The 20015-nt window shown below is 48.4% G+C and overlaps 1 protein-coding gene across 3 annotated transcripts in view; it reads left to right on the forward strand.

The window, feature by feature from the left end:
- Window positions 1–9627, forward strand: part of SIK2 (salt inducible kinase 2) — a 39060-nt gene extending 29433 nt beyond the window's left edge. For all 3 annotated transcript variants that reach the window (XM_051638375.1, XM_051638376.1, XM_051638377.1), the window contains 6 exons: window positions 1749–1977; window positions 2120–2404; window positions 2582–2745; window positions 3544–3648; window positions 4275–4366; window positions 5927–9627. In XM_051638375.1, coding sequence (XP_051494335.1) covers window positions 1749–1977; window positions 2120–2404; window positions 2582–2745; window positions 3544–3648; window positions 4275–4366; window positions 5927–6509 — 1458 coding nt within the window. In that variant the 3' untranslated portion in view covers window positions 6510–9627. The remainder of the gene's footprint in view (window positions 1–1748; window positions 1978–2119; window positions 2405–2581; window positions 2746–3543; window positions 3649–4274; window positions 4367–5926) is intronic.
- Window positions 9628–20015: the final 10388 nt, after the last annotated feature.

Here is a 20015-nt window from a genome sequence, read left to right on the forward strand (position 1 = left end):
TTCTACTCCTCTCTTGCATCCCTTCCAACAGCTGTGTCTTCTTTTTTGGGATCACTAACCTGCTTCTCATGTTCTTTGCTTACATCCCAATCTTACCACCCTCTCATTTGTAAAGGAAAAACCAACCTACAAAAGTGGGGTTTTTTTTCTTCTTCATCTCAAATATATGTAAGAGCCCTGAAGACTCCTCATACAGAGCTTCTGATGCAAAGGGTTCTCTGCTGAGTATCTAGAGGAACCTACTCAGCTCCTCATCCAAAAATTCAGACAAGTGAGAAGGTTTAATGGAATCTTAACCATAAGCTTCCATTTCCAGCTAAAGGCATTAAAACATCATGCACTGTCTCTGCCAGTTTCCCAGTAAGCCAGCCAAGAGAGCTACATTTTTGTTAATTTTTTGCAGAATGGTAAATAGTCAGCAGGACCTTCTGGCTGTCAAACCCTGTTGGAGCTGCAGCATCTCAGCCTGCAGCCATTCCTGTAACTAGGAACGACTGCAACACCTTCACTGGAGCCCATGGGAAGTTGCAGCTCCATCCCCTGGGTTTTGTTTCCTGTAATCAGACTGGAGGGCTCTGATTTCCACACCTAATATTCCTACAGCCAACCCATTTCTACTTTTCAGCAGTGAGGAAGGGGAAATAGCTTAAAATTATTAGATTTATGAAGTATATTACTATTTTCATGAAGCTTTTGTTGTTCTCTGTCATATCACACCACATTACAGCTTTAATTTCAGCATATTTCATTTTGCCTGGTGCCTGCTAAGGGCTTGATTTCACACTTGCCATTTTGGAGATTTTATTGCTCACTTACTGGTTAGTTACCAACACTAAGAGTGGGGCCCTGGTTCTCATCACTGTTTTAAGTAACTCCTTGTGTGGTCTCTTAGAGCTGGGAAGCCAAAAAGCAGCTCAAAAACATTTGGAAATTACCATTTCAAACTTTGTTTTGCATCCCCCTTGGCTTTTATAGATGCAGTTTGGCCAGAGTAGAACAACAAATAGTGTCAAGTCACAACTGACTTGGGAATATTCAGTGCCTTAAGTATAGAATATATCCACTGAAGAATTCCAGGCTCTGATCTATGTGCCATGGTAAAGTGCAGAGAGCAGCTGCCCACATGGTACTGGTTCTACTGGTTCTCTCTTTTCCTTTCCAGCAGTTCACTAAATAGACTTTCCAGGGCTTTTGCTGCCAGATCAGTAAAAGGCATTTGAATGGGAAAGTCACAAATGGAAAAAGGTGTGCAAGAAATTAATCTTAAAGATAGAAGAGTCCATTAAATTAAAATAGAGGCAGCAGATCCAGAATATTCCTGTGCAAGCATAATCATTTTACTGATGCTCAAAATATTTCTAGCTATTTCTAGCTTCATATGAAGAATCAGTTAAGGATTCAGGACAAACTGATTTGGAGAAGAAAAGCAGATTTTAAACCCTAGGAGTATTTTAGGTTGAAAAGGTACCTCTAAATGCCCTCTAGTCCAACCTGAAAGTCTAACTTCAAAGCTAGAAGAGGTTGCTGAGAGCTTTATCAAGTTGAGGGAATCCAGGGAAGGGGATTCCACAGCCTCTCTAGGCAGAGGAGCACCAGGAATCAAATGGGCTTGTGCTGGAAAGGCTGCACTTACTGTCTCATCCCTGAGCACATCTCTGCAGGAATGCTGCAGGATTAAATACAGGTGATTTTTCAGGTGGTGCTCTGTGCACATCCCTGAAACCTGTCCTCCTTCCCGGGCCATCCAGGTGAACGGCTGCCTGCTAGATCCTGTCCCCCCCGTGGTGATTCGGAAGGGATGCCAGTCCCTGCCCACCAGCATGATGGAAACTTCTATTGATGAAGGAATAGAGACAGAAGGTGAAGCAGAAGATGATCCTGCCCAGGCATTTGCAGCCCTCCAGGCAGCTCGCTGCGGGAAGAGGCGTCACACCCTGGCAGAAGTCACCAACCAGCTGGTGATGGTGCCAGGCACAGGTAACATAGACATCTCAAAGCTCATGCCCTGTTCCCAGCCCTCACCAACCAGGTTTTAGCAGTGACAAGCACTAAAAAAGAATTTATTGGTTTTGTTCCTGCTGGACTTCCCTTTTATGCTGGCTTTTGGTTTTTGTCCCAGGGAAAGTCTACTCCTTGGATGAGAACTCATCTCTGGGCAGTATCGATTCAGAGTACGACATGGAATCCGTGCAGAGAGATATTAAATTCCTGGAAAACACCCCTTCCTTGAAGGAAATGGTGCTGACTAACCAACAGGCACCCAGAATGACACCACCCTTCATAGGCCTGAGACCTGCCAACCCAGCCATGCAGGCCCTGTCCTCCCAAAAGCGGGAGACCCACAACCGCTCCCCCGTCAGCTTCCGAGAGGGGCGAAGAGCTTCTGACACCTCCCTCACACAAGGTAACTGCCACCCCTCTTGTGACATGTTGTAGGTATGGCAGGACATGTATTCCGTGCACAGAAGCACCAAGCCACCATGGGACCTGGTTGTTACTCAGCTCATCCCACATTTGCTCTGCTAAGTCAGAGGTGAACGAGCTGGTTTTCTGACCAGGGCTTTGCTCAACTCTCCTCCAGGAATTGTAGCATTTCGACAGCACCTCCAGAATCTGGCACGAACCAAAGGAATCCTGGAACTGAACAAAGTCCAGTTGCTCTATGAGCAGATGGGATCAGAAGAAGAACCTTCTCTGACATCAACTGCCACCCAGTTACAGGACCTCATTAATAACCCTCCACAGGTACGTAAACGAGAAATTAAGCTCCATCTTTCAGGTGTTAATGCTTTGGGAATATAAGGGTAAGGTGGAATTGTAAGGAGTGTAAAAGCCAAGTGATAACTGTTAGCCTGATTATCATAGTGAAATGCTAAATAGCTGCTACCAGCTCCCTAGTTACTTGTTTCAAATGGAACAGGTCAAAGCAAACAGGAATAAGACATTTCTGTTAAACCCCAGCAATAAAAGGGGTAAGAAGTTCACAGGCAGCGTGAGCACCTGATGTCCCAGATGAAGCTCCAGCTGTTAATTTGGCTGCTGGAAAACTTCAGTTCTGACCACCACGAAGTTGTAATGATTCCACAAGGTTCTGTCACTGGATGTCAACACACTGCAGTGCTCATCATGGTGCTCTCATGCCAACAACTCCCTCCCCAACCAAGTCAGTACTTTCCAGCTTGCTAGAGATGCCAACTCCATGCCTGTCCTCCCCACCACTAGGAAAGCTTTTTGCCTTCTGCCTTGAGCCTGTGTCACAAGAGCTGCAGAGACCTGCATTCAGTTTGGATCATTTTCTCACCCTGTACAATTACAATTTCAGAGGGCAGGTAAAAAAAATGCATTTGTATCCCAGCCCTTGCCAGTTTGCAGCACTGGCAGCTCAAAGCTGTGTCACTTACACTCCTCACCAGGCCATGACACTGCTGAGTGCCACCAAACACCAACCATGAAACCTCTGTCAGGGGCAAATCCTGCAAGAAAGGGTTGAGGCAGAGAAGCCTTTTTTTCTGGGGGTGAAACTTGTTCCTGTTCTCTCTGCAGGAGGAAGCACCTCAGCAGCAGGAAGCAGCACCTGCTTTCCCCAAGGGTGCACATCATCCCAGAAGGCAGAGCTTAGAAACACAGCACCTACAGCACAGGCTCCAGGTACCACACCTCCCTGCACCAACCAGCCTGCCCTGCTGGGTCTTACTGCTCAGGAAAAAGCAAAGACCAAATGTCTCTCCAGAAGGAGAGAAGCTGAATTGGAAAAATTGGAAATGACCCTGTTATTTTTCTTTTGTCAGACACTGACCCTCGTTATGCAAAACCACCCTATATAACCAACCACTCTCTAACTGCTGTTGCCCTGCTCAGTCTGTTACTGTACAGTGTTACTAAAGCAATCTGAAGTTAGTTGGTGGATACCTATTCTCTGAGCTGCACCCCATTAAGGTCAGGCCATGTCCAGCCCCCCAGGCTTACTGTTTCTTCCCCCCCTTCTTTTTGTTGTTGTTTAAATCAATTTTCACATAGCTATAGTTTATTAAAAACCTTTTTTTTTCCCCACCTTGCAGCTTCTCTTTCACTTTCTGTGCATTTTTATGGTACAATCTATCATGCAAAGATACTTTTAGCAGCCAGTAAGCAGTAGTGCTGTGGTTTTAGACAGTAGCTCAGCTTCTGAAAAGGGAGCTGGGCAGTGACACAGTCAGGAGGGCAATCTGCTTTCACTTGCTTTCTGCACTAATAGATTAAATCAGATGCAACTGAAAACACTGCTTTTCTTGCAGAAACCCACTCTGCTATCCAAAGCTCAGAACACTTGCCAGCTGTACTGTAAAGAGTTGCCTCGTAGTCTGGAGCAGCAGCTACAGGAGCACAGGTAAGAAGCTTTTCAAACTGTGCAGTTATTTTATTCTTAATCCAGAGGAATAAAAGAACTGGAACAATCTTTGTCCATTTAGAAATTCTTTGAAAATGGAAAGCTTCACTTTTAAAATTGTAAGGACATGGTCCTTTAAAATTCTTTTAAAAGGACAACAGCCCTGCCCTGTGTTCACAAGTTCCTGAGCTCTGCATCAGCCCACACTGCCAGGGGAAACTACACAGACCTGCCTCCTGAAACAGTTGCTCTCTGACCTGATGACCATGTCCCAGTGAAACCAGGACAACCCTCCTGCTTCATTTAGTGCTAATTAATGGGCACACAGAAGCACAGGGGGAAGCTACCCTACTATTTACATTGTTGGGCTTCAATTCACTCTCATCCTCCCGAACAGCCACTCTTTATAACCCACATATCACACTCTTTATCATAAGTCAGAACATGGATCATGTCTTTCTGCCTGCTGGAGACTCCTGCAGTCATTTAGGTGTTTCCAGTCTCATTCCCATAACCCAATCATTTTCCAGTAAAGTAAATAAACTTCTTGTCATACAAGATCAGTTTAGAAGTGATATTCCTCAGTGAATAGATGTAGGGTATCCCCTTATAACTGTTTTATAGCAGACAAGATCTTCATTGCCAGATCAAAGGACTGGAAGCTCTTCATGAGCTCATCACTGGGTAATCATCACACAAGTAAGCAGGATAGATGCTCAGGACAGTTACCATCCCTGAGCTTTGCAGGGGAATCACAGAAAGGAAAACAACAAACCAGCTACATGCAGCCTAGAACAAAAAGACTGAGGAACAGGTATAAAAATACTCCTTGATTCCAAGAAAGCCTTGAACCTGTTACTACTTTGTAGCTTATGGCCACTCCTGACAGCTATCGAGTTGATTCATCCTAACCAAGAACTTAACAACCAGTACTGAGAGCAGCTTGGTGGTGTTCTTGGAGAACAGGAGGTTTGAGGTGCACTTTCTGAGCTCTGCCAGCTCATGTTAGGAGGAGCTCCCCATTTCTGCACGCTTTGGGAATTGGCTGGCAGAGACCTTTCCTTTGTCAAAGGTAGCTGTGACCTTGCATTGTGTTGCCCGTTCCTAGTGTTTGTAAAAGTCAAAACCCTGGAGTTTCATAAAAGTTCACAGGGAGCTGTGCAGTTCAGAGAGAAAGAGCACGGGAGGAGGAGACTTTGTTAATTATCATTAGTAGCCAGGGGCAGTCGAGTCTTCAGCTCCCAAGCTCCACAGAGCAGTGAAGAGCAGGCCTAAAATACAGGAACAGTGCATCTTCTTCTTGGCAGACAAAATTAACACAGGGGATGACTGAGCTGCACAGGCAGAATTCACTAGGTGATCAGAAAGGAGGCCTGTAACCTCAGCCTCTGCACATGTGCCGAAAGCTGAAGATTCTGGGCTGCTGCAACATTTCACAAACAAGAGCTTCCAGTTTTGTACTTCACTCCCTGCTGGAACTGCCTGACTGGCAGGCAGGACTCCTGCTAGCACCTCAGCACTTCAGAAGGCAGAAATAATTGTTGTTTCTGTCCTGACCAGGCTGCACCAGAAGCGCCTCTTCCTCCAGAAGCAGTCCCAGCTGCAGGCCTATTTCAACCAGATGCAAATAGCCGAGAGCTCCTACCCAAGGTCAACTCAACTGCCACTGCCATGCCAGGAGGAGCAGCAGCAGCAGCCAGCAGCCCAGTTCAGCCTGCAGCAACCCCTGAGCCCTGTGCTGGAGCCTTCCTCAGAACACATGCAATATGACCCCTTCCTCAGCCCATACCAGAAGGTGCAGCTGGACCCGCTGCCGCCCTCCCCCATCACCAGCTCCTCACGGTTGTCGCCCCCCGTTCAGGTGCAGCAGCCACCACAGTCCTTACAATATTCATACCAGACTTGTGAATTGCCTGTTGTCACCTCTTCTGAGCCAGACTACCCAGACCAGTGCCAGTATTCCATGGACCCAGCACAACAGAGCAGTGTAGCATTGCCTGAGAGCCAGAGCAGCTCAGCACCACCTCCTGACTCCCAGTCCAGCTACGACACCTTAACCCTCTCAGAATTGCCTGGACTCTTTGATTGTGAAATGATGGAGACTGTAGATCCCCAACACAGTGGGTATGTCCTGGTGAATTAACACCCTGGGATGACTTCACGTGGGAGTGGAAGACAGGACAAATGGAGAAGCATGGGAATTTGGGGGGTTGGTGTTGTGTTTTGGGGTTTTTTTGTTCCTGCCCCGAAGTTCATGGTTATTTTTTCAACTCTTGAATTAACAGGGGGGACTGAAAATCCACCTGACTGGAAAAAAAATACATGCAGGAGGTGGAGAGAAGTGTTTGGCCACTAACTCCTCGTGCTGGTGGCAGGGGCTAGAGAACAGAATGTGCAGTTTCATCCCTAGTTTGCATAGGAAGCCAAAAAAGTGCATTTTAGAGGAAGGAAACAGCCCCCTCTAAAAAAAATTGGGGAGTTTGTTGGCGTTCATCTAACATTCACTTGGAGAAGGGAGAGTGAGTGCACATTGCATTGTACTTCTTGACAATAAAAGCAATAGTTTTCATTGAAATTCAGGGTAGATTTGGCAACTGTATTACTCTGGAAACAGCAGAGTGAGGTGGAGTTAGAGGAAAGTTGCACTTTGGTGTCCAACTGCTGGTTAATTCACTGATCTGGAACTACCTGGTAAGTGTCTGAGCTCACCAAGCATCTCAGGCAGCCCCCACTTCCTGCTAGGAAGTAACCAGGATTTCCCAAACCTGCCAAGGAACTCCTTTAATTGTCTACTAAGGGAAGCTTCTGGATCTCTGCTAAGTGGTATCTTGACTTAGTCAAGAGAGACCTGGATCTGAGGGCACCACAGTGGTTTGTAGAGACCTCTGGGTGGGGGTCAGAACACTACAGGATAAAAGATTAGAAACCCTGGAGGTGTTCAAGGCCAGATTGGTCTGGTGGGAGGTGTCCCTGCTCATAGCAGGGAGGTTGGAACCTGATCACCTTCCAACCTTCACCATTCTGTGATTTGCTAACAGAGAGGCAGAAGTACCAGGAGAGAAAGCAGGAGCTGCAACCAATGGCATTTAAAAAAATATAAATACAAAATAATCCACCTGGGTGGCTTTGAACTCAGCCCTTCTGCAGGCAGGCCCTGGAGGGTGCTGTCAGGAGGAGTTCAGATCACTGGAAAGGATCCATCTGCTCTTCTGTTGCATTTTAAAAACAAGCAAACCAACTGTGTTTTGAACTTGCAGTCTGTGTTGCTGGTGGTTTATTGAGCTTTGTATATTCGGACAATTATTTAGGGTTTTAGAACTTAAGGATAAAAACAATGAGCTTAAAAAAAAAAAAACAGACCCCTGTGAAGTGATAGTGCTGTGCCTTTTTCAGTTCTTTATCAGCCTATGTGCTTTTTTTCTGAAAAAAAAAAAAGTAGACAGTACCCCATTTATGTCCTTGCTACAGCCAAAGTCCCTTCAGAGCACACGTTCCACCATGTGGAACATAATGTGTAAGTGTTTTGATTGTTCAGGTGTATATAACCTTGCAAGTATTACAGCAATATTTAGCATCACCAACTGTTGAGGCATCAACCATTTCAAGAAACACTAAATTCAACAAGCACTTGTGCCTCCAGTCATGACATGCAGATCCTAGGAGGATTGTTGAGGAAACTGCAGATAGTTTAGATCTCCAGTTGGGGTTTTGTCTCTAGCCTTGAAGTGTTGAGGGACATTACAGACAGTACAGGCTGAGGGGGCTCAGAGTTCAGCCCCTTTCTGGGCAAACATGAAGCACAACTGCAGGCTTGTTAAAAGCACAAAGAACAGCAGAGAAACTGTGCTGATCACACCTGCAGGAAACACCAGTTTGCTGGGAAGTTTTGGTGAGCTCAGGCCATTGATCCCTCAACTGATGAGGGGGTGGGAAGGTGGATCATCAGCCAGCATTTACAGCAATAAGACCACACTGAGACGTGGAACAGCAGGACCTTAGTCACTGCCTTGTGTGAGGGAGGGAAGGGTTTAAGAACAAGAAGGCACCTGGTTTTCCTGGATACTGCAACTGGAGAGGCAGCTTGTGAGCCCGGCCCAGCCCAGCAGTGCTCAGCTTCTACCTCGCTACCGCAGCGACCCCAGGCTTAAGGAACAGGGGGCACATCCACACCCTGCTGAGGTGATGCAAGGGAAGGGGGGCTAGGAAGCTCTGCTTTCAACAGCTGAGACAGAAATGGGTTTCTTCTGTGGCTTCCCTTCAAATGGAAACTTGTCTGACACAGTCAGGAGGGGTGGAACACAGGAGCCCCCGTGACACTGTAAGTGACTAACAGAGGGAAGGGAACCAGCCTGGAAATCCTGCAGCAGAGCAGAGCAGGCATTTCACTGCTGCAGGCAAAGAAAGGGAGGCCACAGAGAGTCCCTGTCCTTTCATTCCTGCTTCCCTACTCCACAGCATAATAAACACACTCTGGAATTTTTCATGTCTGACCCAAGCAGGCAAGAAACTCGGCAGTGAAAGCTGCAGAGGGGAGAGGCAGCAGCTGTGGAGCCAGGCCCAGGGCTGCTCCAGGAGCTGGGTCACTGCCAGGACTGTCACCACTTCCTTCCCCATCCAGCTCCAGGATCCTGTACATTTCAGGACTCAAAAATAATCCTGTTCTCGAGTTGTGATTCATTGATCAGGACGTGCCAACTCATCTAAGCCCATTCAAGCTTTGCAGAGCTGGGGAGGGGGAAGCTACAGCGGTTCCTGGTGTAGTCTGGGCTGACTTTTCCCCTCAACCAAAAGCATGTTCAACATTTCATGTCATTTTCTTTAAGCCAATTAGAGTAACAGGCCTCAGATGCCTTCTGACACAGCAGAGTGCCCACTGGGCACCACTTCCTACTACTTTGAAGTGGCTTTTTTGTTCAAATCTGTTCTTACATTAGAGAACTGTGTACACTACTGTCAGAGTAATTATTAGCTTTATTATCTTCTATTGCAGGCTCCTTTGAAGAGACTTTGGTGGGATGTATATGGGGTAAAAATTTCATATGGAGAAAAGTGCAATATGTGTGTGTGTGGTACGTTCTTTAATGTATTTTTTTAAGGAGTTAGAGGGTTTAGTCTCTGCTTTGGGATAAATGCACTAGTTTTGTGAGCTCCAGTTTGGCAAGTTCATCTGTAGTATTTACATGCAACTGATATGCTGGACTCTGTAAAGCAATTACAGTGTATTAATACAAAATAAAGAATTATGTGCATTTCATTTTTAACTTGGCGAGTGAGCTGAAGCAGCCTCTGCCACTCCTGTGTTCTCTGCTGCCTCTTCATGTATTTATTATATTGAGGTTATTTTCTCTCTGGGGCACCAGCTACAAACGACAAGGAAAGCAAATGAATGTCTGCTGCAAGGCTGGGTTTTAAATTTGCTTCCTGACATTTTGACCTGCAGGGGTTGATACCACTGACTTCTGAAGGCAAAAATGAATGGACACCAACTCAACACATGCACCTTCTGGTGGCTGCTTTCCCAGGCACCCTGCTCACTCCTCCTAGTCCTGGTGCAGCCTCGGGCAGGGACCCAGGGGAGGCAGGTGAGGTGCTGTGGATCTGACACCAGCCAGAGCTGACAGGGTGACTCAGGCTGCACAGGTCACTGGTTCCCCAACAGCAAGAGGCTCCACACAGGACAGAAAGCACACACACCCTTCCCCATACATGGTTGTTCATCACTGGCAGTCCAGGCAACACCAGAGAAGGTCACACCTGTCAGGGCTACCTCAGCTCACCTTACAAGCTGTCTAGAAGACAATCTCCTCTCCTCCACCCCCAAAATGCTAAACCCTCCTCATCCCAGTGGAGCAAGGAGAAAGTCCTCCCCCTCACTGGGATAAATCCTGACTTGCAGCCTGGGTCAGAGCCTTTAAATCCCTTGCAGAGTTGCAGAGCACAGCATTTCTCCTGTGGGCCCTGGGCCAGCAGAGCTTTCCTTTTCAGTCCTGTCTGGCTGACAGTGCTGGTTTCAGCCCCTGGCAGATGGCTCAGCAGCCACAGGGACACAGCCCACACCCGTGTGCAAACAGAACACACACATCTCTGCTGCTGCTGCTGAGGCTTTTGCAGTCTCAGTGTACCTTTAAAACTGAATTCTGTGTCTAACCTCTGTGGGTTTGAGCTGCAGCCCCTGCTCACCTTGCAGAGTCCTAAACATGGTCAGGATAAGCCCTGAAAAGCTTCACCCCCAAGTCTTTGAGGCAGAGAGCGAAGTAAAGGTGGGAGGAGATGAGCTGAGGGAAGAGCAGAAAGGCCATGAAAGAACTGGTGCATTAAAGGAGGGAAAGGGTGAGTGTCCAGGACAGGGGTTCAGGAATAAACAACCCCAGAAAGCAAATACTCTGAACTGCTTAAATAAAGAGTTGACACTCAAGTCAGATGTGCCCATCCTGAAAGGCAGGGAGGGCTGCAGTTTGGAAACGATCTAGAAGATCTGAAAAGGCTCAACCGACTTTGAACATACACACACAGAAAAAAAAAAAAAAGGCAAGGAAGGACACAGATAATTCATCCCCAGGGTGGACAGAGTGGGTAACCTCTTCCAAAGCTCTTAAAGGATGTTTCTGAAGGAGCTGATCCAAAAGGGAGACTAAACTGCTGGAACAGTTTCAGACATTCCAACCCACCTGTGAGGCACATTCTAGAACACCCTACACATGAAGCTGAAGAAGAGAGAACACAACAGAAAACCACAGCAGAAATTAATTCCCCCCTTTCTCCCTTTCCCCTCCACTCCTGGACATTCCAACTGCAAAACTGGAAAATGGTGCATAAATTCTGATCCCAATGGGGACAAAACACAAGGAATGTTGCCAAGCAGGTCAGAGAATTGCAAGTTGAGGCAACAGAAGTGTGATTTTTTGCTGATTCAGGTTATTTTCCAGAGGGAATATTCTACTGCACGTTTGAGGTGGAGGCCAGATGGCAGAAAGCTCGTTTTAAATGGGATTAAAAGCAACTTCTAATTGGGTGAATCTCACAGGGAATCGACTGTGAATTAGGAACCCAAAACCTCAGGAGAATCAGGAAAATGAATGGAGAAATAAGGCAGGTTTAGCTGCTGAAGCAGCAGCCAGCCTGGGGCACATGGGACAAGGAATGATGGCTGTTATTTTGGCACAGCAGAAACAACAAGACTGAGGAGAGAGGAAACAAAGGAAGTGATAAACTGATGTACTAACACTTTACACAGTAACTGGAAAAAGTAGCAGCGTGGAACAGCATAAACAGGTTGCAAGAGATTGGATCCAAAACTGGAACGTGCAGAAGAAGGGCAAGACAAAGCCCAAGTGCCATCCCTGTGCTGCCCCAGCAGGCTGCCAGCCTCTGTGCACACATATTTTATATAGAAATGGACAAAACCAGCAGCAATTCCTTTTCCAGAGGGGTTACAGAGCCTCCCAGTATTCATGTGTGAGAAGCAGGAGACTCTGTTGTGTGTTTTAAAATTACACCCAAACCCCCACAACCTGCAGGCTAAATGGGAAGGTGCTTTTGTAAAGACAAACCTCTGAGCCTCCAGCATGTGATTCAAATAACTCTCCTTATAAACAGATGCCACTGGTGGAGAAAGACAAGAAAGAAACTAGAGCAGGATGAGCAGCCAGGTGGTAAAAACATGTAGGGAGAGAGGGGCTGTCTCTCTGGAAGCAGAGTGTACAGCACCACTGCTCAGTGCATCTACCAAGGGCAAAATCTCTCAGAAAGGACCACATGCAACCTCTCCTTGCTCCAGGACAGGCTGTTCCATCTGGAATTAGCAGCTTACACCTCACTCAGAGAGGCCACTTTGCTGCTGGTGTGGGGAATCAGGAGCTTGCACGTCCACAAAGCTCCTTTTTGTGGCTCTGCAAGGCCTGGGGTCTTCTCCTTCACCAAGCCAGCCCCCCAGGTCTGGTCTGCATGAAGGGCTCACAGCAACCAAAGGGAACTGGCAGCAAACACTGTTGGGGGCTCAGACCACAGCACCCAGGAACAGGAAGGTGCAGTGACAGCAGGTACTGCAGGCAGGTAACTCTAAATACCAATCCAGGCAGAATCCCCCCCACCTCCATGCAGGAAAACAGAGCTAAGGCTGCAGAGTGAGTGCACAGCACCCCCCAAACCCAGCCCAGCACCCCCCAAACCCAGCCCAGCACCCTAACCACTCAGACCACACTTCTTCTCCAGCAAGCTGGCTCTGCTGCCTTCAGAGCAGGCAGAAAAGGTACTCAAAGCAGTGGTCCTGCCTGCCAGGGCCCAGGAACGCTCCCCCAGCCTGGTTCCCAGCCTTGCTGCCTGGACTGAGTGTGTCATTCTGCCTGGGGTGAAGAGGGGGGCAACTGGAACCACCAGGCAGAAGACCTGGCTTTGCCCTCCTTCCCTGGGTAGAACTGCTGTGAGCAAAAGCAGGATGACATGATGATGAATGCAGCACATCAGAGGCTGGGCCCTGGCAGCACTAAGGTCCCTGCAGCTGCTCTGGGGCTGTTGGAGACACCTCTGAATTATTCACACTCCTGGGGCACTGACAGCCTGACCTGGGGGCACAGCCAGGGCAGGGGCTGCAGTTCCCTGCCTGCACTACCTTCTCACCACTGGAGAGCAGCTGCTCTCCTTCCTTGGCAAGGTTTCTTCTGAGCTGTTGCCATGTCAACACATCTGTGAAGCCCATCCTGCTTGTCAAAAGTTCAAGGTAATGGAGGACAGAAAGCCCAGGAAGGTTCTGAGGTGCTTTAACACTTTTCATCATGCACTGTGCAAGCACTTCCCCTGGGTGATGGCAAGCCAGAGAGAATTTGCAGAGCTGCTGATGGACATGGAAACACATAAAACACAAAAAAAAACCCTTGATGCCTCCAGACAAGCCTGGCTGAAGCACTGGGTTAGGCCAAGTCAAACCAAGCACTGGCTGGTTGCTCCTGAACCAAACATACGTGCACAGGGGACCCTGCTCCTCCCTGGGCCTGCTGGGCAGACTCACAGCCCTGAAGAGGCTCCTACCAGGCTGAACAGGACAGGAGAAGTTAACCCTGTGTGTTTGCAGCATTGTCTGTCAGAAGAAAAGTCAAACCCACCTGCTTTTTCCCCAGAAAGTCTCTAACAAGAGCAAGAGAGACCCAGCCAAGGCATCACAAGGCCAGGAGGCTGTTTGTCCCTTTCACACCTGATGTTGCCACACACCACCCTGATCCCTAGCAATAATAAATAAATGATAAATAAGCAAGACCTCAACCTCTTCCTAGAGCCACATGGTTTTAACCTTCAGGCTTTCTGGTTTATCCCAGGCCCTTAAACCTCTTAGCTCCAAAAAACCTCTCGTGGCTCCAGTCGCTTCACCTTGTTTTATCAATGTTCATTTCAAGCAATCACGTATTTGGAGAGGCCAGAGCTCTGGTTCAGAACTGCCAGCCTAGAAAGGTGAGATGTTTCTCAGGTCCCCAGAATGATTTAGCCTAAATATTGATGGATGACAATTAACTGGTACATGTGGGAGGTGTCCCTGCCCATGCAGGGGGGTTGGATCTAAATGATCCTTAAGGTCCCTTCCAACCCAAACCATTCCATGATTCTATCATTTGATACTCCATAAAGCAAGATGGACTTAGAAAGCAACCTCTGGGTGCCACTCACTTCATTTCAGCACAAGCAGTTACAACAACAACAGGCATTTTGGGGCAGGCTTTCCAAAAAAACAATAAACAACCACCCCCAGGAGAGCTCACAGAACCTACTGCAGAGAGCTCACAAAGCCAGTCTCCTCCCTGAGCCTTTCCTGAGCTCCAAGAAGCCCTGATGCCTCCCTCTGACCTGTCCAGGTGTCATGGTATGATCAAGATAAACACCAACACAGCAACAGCAGAAAACAACCCAGAACAGAAGCAGCTCACACATGTATCACCCTGGGCTCCCAACTGGAGCCTGAGGAACAAGCACAGAGTGCAAGAAGCCCTCGTGCAGTTGGGCTTTATTTTGAACATGTTGCCTGGAGCCCTAGCATGACATGGCCAGATTTTTGTCTTTCCCTTGGGTATACACCACAGAATACCAGCCTTTAAAAGGGATGGTTTTTATAGCAACAGTTCTTAGAAGCCACCCTGGCAATTTTTTATTTTTTTTTCTCCAAAAGAATTAATTGCAAACTGCCTAAAAATAAGCCTGGAAAAGCAACGTCAGCTTCTGGCAGCTGCTTTACAGCATTCTCTGTGCTGTGGGGCCTCCATTGTTCCCAGCTGGGTCACTGGGGGATGAGGAAAATCTGCTTTCCAAGCCAAGAGCCCTCCTGGAGACACTCAGAGCAACCAAGGAAGAAAACATCCCCACATCTCACCTGGTGACCAAAGGCAGTTCTACTTAGTGGCTGCTCTTCCACAGCCACCCTCAACTCTGAAATCAATTCATCTATATAAACAAGGGCAAACTATTTGCCCTGAGCTGAGGGGCAGTAGCTGTTGGCATCTGGTTTGCAGGAACCACCTCCTAGTGAAGCCCCCCCCCCCAGGACAGGAACCCTGCAGCCTGCCCAAGAGAGACACAGGAACAAAGAGGGCACAGAACAGGTTGGGGTTATGAGGAGCCCCCATCCTCCCCACCAAGCACAGCAACATCTCACATAGGCTCAGAAGAAGCCATCTCTCCAGCTCTCTTGGAGCCCCCCCAGCCACACTCTGCCCATCCCACCACCCCCTCCAGCCACCCAGGGACCTTCCTCCTCCCACCACCCCCCAGAGCAGACCCCTCTCACCCCTCCAGTCCTACCTCCATGTCCCCAAACACCAGCAGAGTCCCTCAGCACACGGTCACCATGTCCTCTGCCTGCACCCAGCCCCAGCACAAAGCACCCAGGGCCTGGCAATTAGGCTCATTAGCAGCAGCTGGGCAGGCTCAGGTGCTCCCAGGCACAGGATGAGTGCCCTGGAGGGGCAGGGTGCCAGGCTCTGGGGGCTGTGCATGGGCTGGCTGCTGCACACCTGCGACCATCTGCATCCTTTTTGACTAGAAAAACAAAATAAAAGACCAGTCCATGCTTTGCCACCAACTATCTTGAGATCTTGCAGCACAGAGGTGTTCCTAGGAAGGGAGGAAATGGCCTCAAGTTGTGCCAGGGGAGGTTTAGATTGGATATGAGGAAGAAAACATTGTCTGAAGGAGTGTTCAAGCAGTGAAACAGGCTGCCTGGAGTCACCATCCCTGGGGGTGTTCAAGGAAACGTGCAGATGTGGCACCTCAGGGGGTGGTTTAAGTGGCCATGGTGGATGGTTGGACTTGATGGTCTTGGAGGTCTTTTCCAACCTTAATGATTCTCAGGTTCTGTGTCCTAGTGGTGTCTTGGTGCAAAAGCCTCTGGGGTGAGGGTGACAGGATCCAACCAGCAGCTGCACAGAGAGCTCTGGGAACAGGGAGTGGAACACACAGAACAACCTCTCTCCTATGGCCAAAGGCCCCAGTCTGTGCAGAGCATCCCTCAGGGTTTGGTTCACAGAACAGGCAAAAAAGTCCCTCACAGGCACAATTCCTAGGGATAGACCTTCCCACAACCAGCAAAGCCCCCAGGAGCTGGGTTTCACAGAGGGCTTCAGGCAGGGCATGGCACACACTCCTCCAGCTCTCTAGAAAACAGCATTTTTTCTTTCTGGAGTGAAGGGAGCAGGTGAGGGGGCAGAGGGCCAGGCTGTGCCTGGACAGAAAAATGGCCAGAAGGTTTCTGAAGAGGTGAGGCAGCTGATGGGCAGGAGCATCTGATCTCCTGCTGCCAACTGGCAGCTCAAGCCCCCAGGGTGTTTGGAGCCAGGATCAACTGCTGCTTTTTTTTTTTTTTTCCCAGTCGTGCCCTTCTCCCTGTTTTTCAAGGAGGTCCAGGTCACAAGAGAGGCTAAAAGGTTTGCTGGGAGGGAGTTGTTCAGTCAGAGGGCATTTTGGAGACACTATCACCGAGTTTGCAGTCTCAAGAGACAGAAATTCTCAGTAAAGTAAAAATGTGGTTGTTTGGGTTTTTTTCTAAAAAAAACCTAAACAAAACCCAAGCAGAAAGTAACACCCCCTGGTTTAGAACAAAAGAAAATAGCCAAAACTTCAACACCAGCTCTGAGTGGTTTTAAAAATGCAACTGGGAACAGTTTTCTCAGCAGACTGTGAGGGTCAGGCTGTCCTGGAGAAGCAGTGACAGCTTGTGGGTCTGCAGCTCAGGGCTTGGAGGACCAACTGGTCAGTTCCCAGCAAAGAGAAACTGCTGCTGGCTGAAGGGCAAGGCCTTTCCTGGGGATTTCTGGAAAGCTGCAGTGCCCAGGGCTGGATGGATCCCCTGGGAATTACCCTGTAGTTCCAGCCTTCCATGGGATATAGGCAATCATGCCCTTAGCTTGCTGAACAGCTCTTCCCTCTCTGCAGAGGGAAGCAGTGACCTGCCTGCAGGGATGTTGCTGGAGCCAACAGACTCCAAGCCTGCTCCTTAGGGAACACAGACAGGATCAATGCACCAGTTGGGAAGAGCAACCCAAAAGGATAAACCCCAGAAAACAGGTTTTCCAGCTCTGGAAAGCAAGTTACCTGCCTGCTCTGCCCATAGGCAGAGAGAAACTTAAAACAACTCAGCCATGATCAATTTGCTTCCAAAATGGTGTTGGTAAGAAAGGTCCATTCCCACCACACAGGCTGCTTCACCAGCAGGTCCCTCACCCAGCCCTTGCTCTGGGTATGACATCCCTGCCCAGCAGCAGAGCCAGCTCCATGTTGGCACAGATCTCACACACTGAGACCCAGGGTGGCCTGGGCAGGATTTATTCCCTAATTAACCAGAGGAGCTGCTCCCTCCCCAAGAACATCAGTCAAGTCCTACAGAATTATAGAGCAACCTTTGCCATCTATAATTAAATATTAATAAATATTATAATAGGGTTTTTAATTATAGCATCTGTACATACTTAAATCCACTATTACATGTGTATCTACTTGTAATTGCTCGTTAATCACACACCAAGTCAACCCAGAATCACCTGAAAAAATCCACTTAAGCTCTGTAAATGATCACAGGTGAAAGGATTGTGACCATCTCAGAGTCTGTCTCCAGGAAAGATGTGCCCCAGGGTTTCTTAGGGCATGAACTGACCCTAAATACACTTGAAAGAGCTGGAGAATCCATGTCTCTCCAACCCAACTGACCTGCCCTGCGTTGCCAGAGAAGCTGGGGGGAACCAGGTGTTGGGGCTGATTTTCCAGCTTGTGAAATGGCTGCACTGTGCTATCCAGGCTCTCGGGAGTGAAGCATCCAGAGCAGCAGAAGTTGTGCAAGAGGAGAACTCTGCACTCCACAGCTGCACAAACAAGGCCCCTGCCACTTTGCCCCACAGCTGCTGCAGATGGGTCCCCATCCTGCTCCTAAATTCAGCCTAACTGGGGCTTTCATTCCCTGACAGGTTTAGGGAACCATATTCTTGTTTTAGGGGAATTTATTCTTGTTTAGGGAAACATATTCCCACTTGCACAACTGAAAGAGGAAACCACAACAGCCTGGCTTGGGGGCTGGATGAGTTTTAATCCACTCCCTTCCCTGCAGGGGTATCAGCAGTACCTGAAAAGGTTCCATGATTTCCCACACAGTTTCTAAGACTCTTTTCAGGGCTCCCCAGGATTCATTCTCCCCACTCTCCTATTTGTGGGGCTTGTACTTCTGACTCCACCAGGGAGGGGTAAGAATCTGTGGAACTGTGATTTCAAATAAACTTAGCAAAGCAGTTAAAAGAGCAAAGGAGAGCAAGGCAGAACAGAAGCTGAAGTCATACACACTAAGATTTGTATGAGTTGAGCACAAAATTACCAACAAGAGAGAAGAAGGCATCTGGAACCCACAGGGACCAGCAAGTGAGCACCTTTTTTTCAGGAATGCTGCTTACTTTGCCAGTTCTGAGGCAGGGGGATTGTAGACCTGCCAGCCCCACACAGACATAGAAAGAAGGTCCTGCTGTCCTGAGCTCACCTCCTGAGGCCACAGACTGTGTCTGGGCACAGGGAGCGTGGCCAAAGGACAAGGAGCCCTGCTGGACAGGTTTCTGGACCTGAAGGCATTGGGGGGTTTGGAGGACAGAATGGGAGGTGACTGAAGTGACTTTGCAGAGGACAGGCTGAGGAGTCCACTGGGGCTGAAATGATCAGGGAGGCTGAAATGTCTCAGGTCAGGCTTTCAGACTCCACCACAGGATCAGCCATGGCCATGAACATCCAGACTGGTGGGAGGGGACAGTGTGGACTTCCCCTTGCAACCAGTATCACAGCAGGGAAAGCTGTATCTTCAGCTCTAGACCCAAGTCAGTTTAGTACCTTTAATCACCAGCCAGGGCTGGTATCTAACCACCAGCACAAACACACAGGACATGGTTTCCAGAGCTGTCCAGCAGGCTCTTCTTTTCTCACTAAAACTCTTTCCATTCTTGGATTTTTCAACAAAGATGCAAATCACCCTTCAAACCAACGTGGGTCTCCCCTGCACACAAGAGCTTTAAATCCTCCCCATCAATCCAACCACCCCAGTGGTTATAAATGGCAGAAGAGACAAGCTCTTGGGAACAGGCTCACCCAGGGAGGAGCTGCAAAGCACCAGGGACCCGTGGGGGGGGTTTATTTGGCTTCAGCTCCGAGGGCATCAAGACAGATTTCACTTGGCTAAGTTGCAGGATGCAAGTAAGGACCAGGCTGCCTTCCCCTGCTAGTGGAGGAGAAAAGCTTCTCACTGGAGCCAAATAACTTTGATAAACTAAGTGATTTGCCCTGTGGAGAACTTCAGGCTTCTTGTTAGTGAAGCAGAGGGACAGCAGCAGGGGCACCAAAAGGCAGGGCAGCAAAGGTAATTCCTCTCTGAGCAAAATGCATGAGGATTACAGGAAATTGCAGTAATAAGGAAATTAAGTGTCAAAATAATTGAAAATTAAGAGAGAGGACTGCTGGACCACCACTGTACTGAAGGACAGAGGAGACAGGACTTGCCCCTGACACAGGGACTGTTTCATTTGTGTTCAGTCATGGTTTCAGGGAGCTGCTTTGGGGGTGCAGGGGAACACTAGGGCTACAGCCCCAGGATGGAGTGATACAGCACCAAAAGGCAGGCAGGAAACAGGGGAGGTGGGAACTGCCAAAAGAAGATCTGGGATATGTTTGTCCTGATAAGAGAGGATGCAAATCAACTCCACTCAACAGGGGTTTTCTCATGGATGATTGCACCTTGGGATTGAATAAATGATCCTGGGGCTTTCTCTTCCCCAACTCCAGCCTTGCTTGAAGCAGATGGGCTGAAACACACTCCACACTCCAAAAAGAAAATGAAAACATGACCTGGCAACCATTGGAAGGTTCCCACAACCTTGTCTTTTATGAACACCCACATGTCAGTGCTACACAAACAAGAGCTGCTAGTGTGGGAGACTTTGGGGCAATATTCCAGCAAGGCAGGAGAAACAAATACCAAAACAAGAGAGCAACAGCATTTTAACAGCTTGCTTGGAAGAGTAAATATTGTCTGGTTAACTGGAAAAAGCCAGCTCATCCTCCTTTTTTGGTGAGGGCAGTTCTGGCACCGAGGAGGAGCCATCAGAAGTCAGCCAGCCACGGGGCTTGCAAAACACTGAAGTGTCTTAGCAAA

This window comes from Apus apus, chromosome 22, assembly GCF_020740795.1.
Source record: "Apus apus isolate bApuApu2 chromosome 22, bApuApu2.pri.cur, whole genome shotgun sequence".
Taxonomy (NCBI): domain Eukaryota; kingdom Metazoa; phylum Chordata; class Aves; order Apodiformes; family Apodidae; genus Apus; species Apus apus.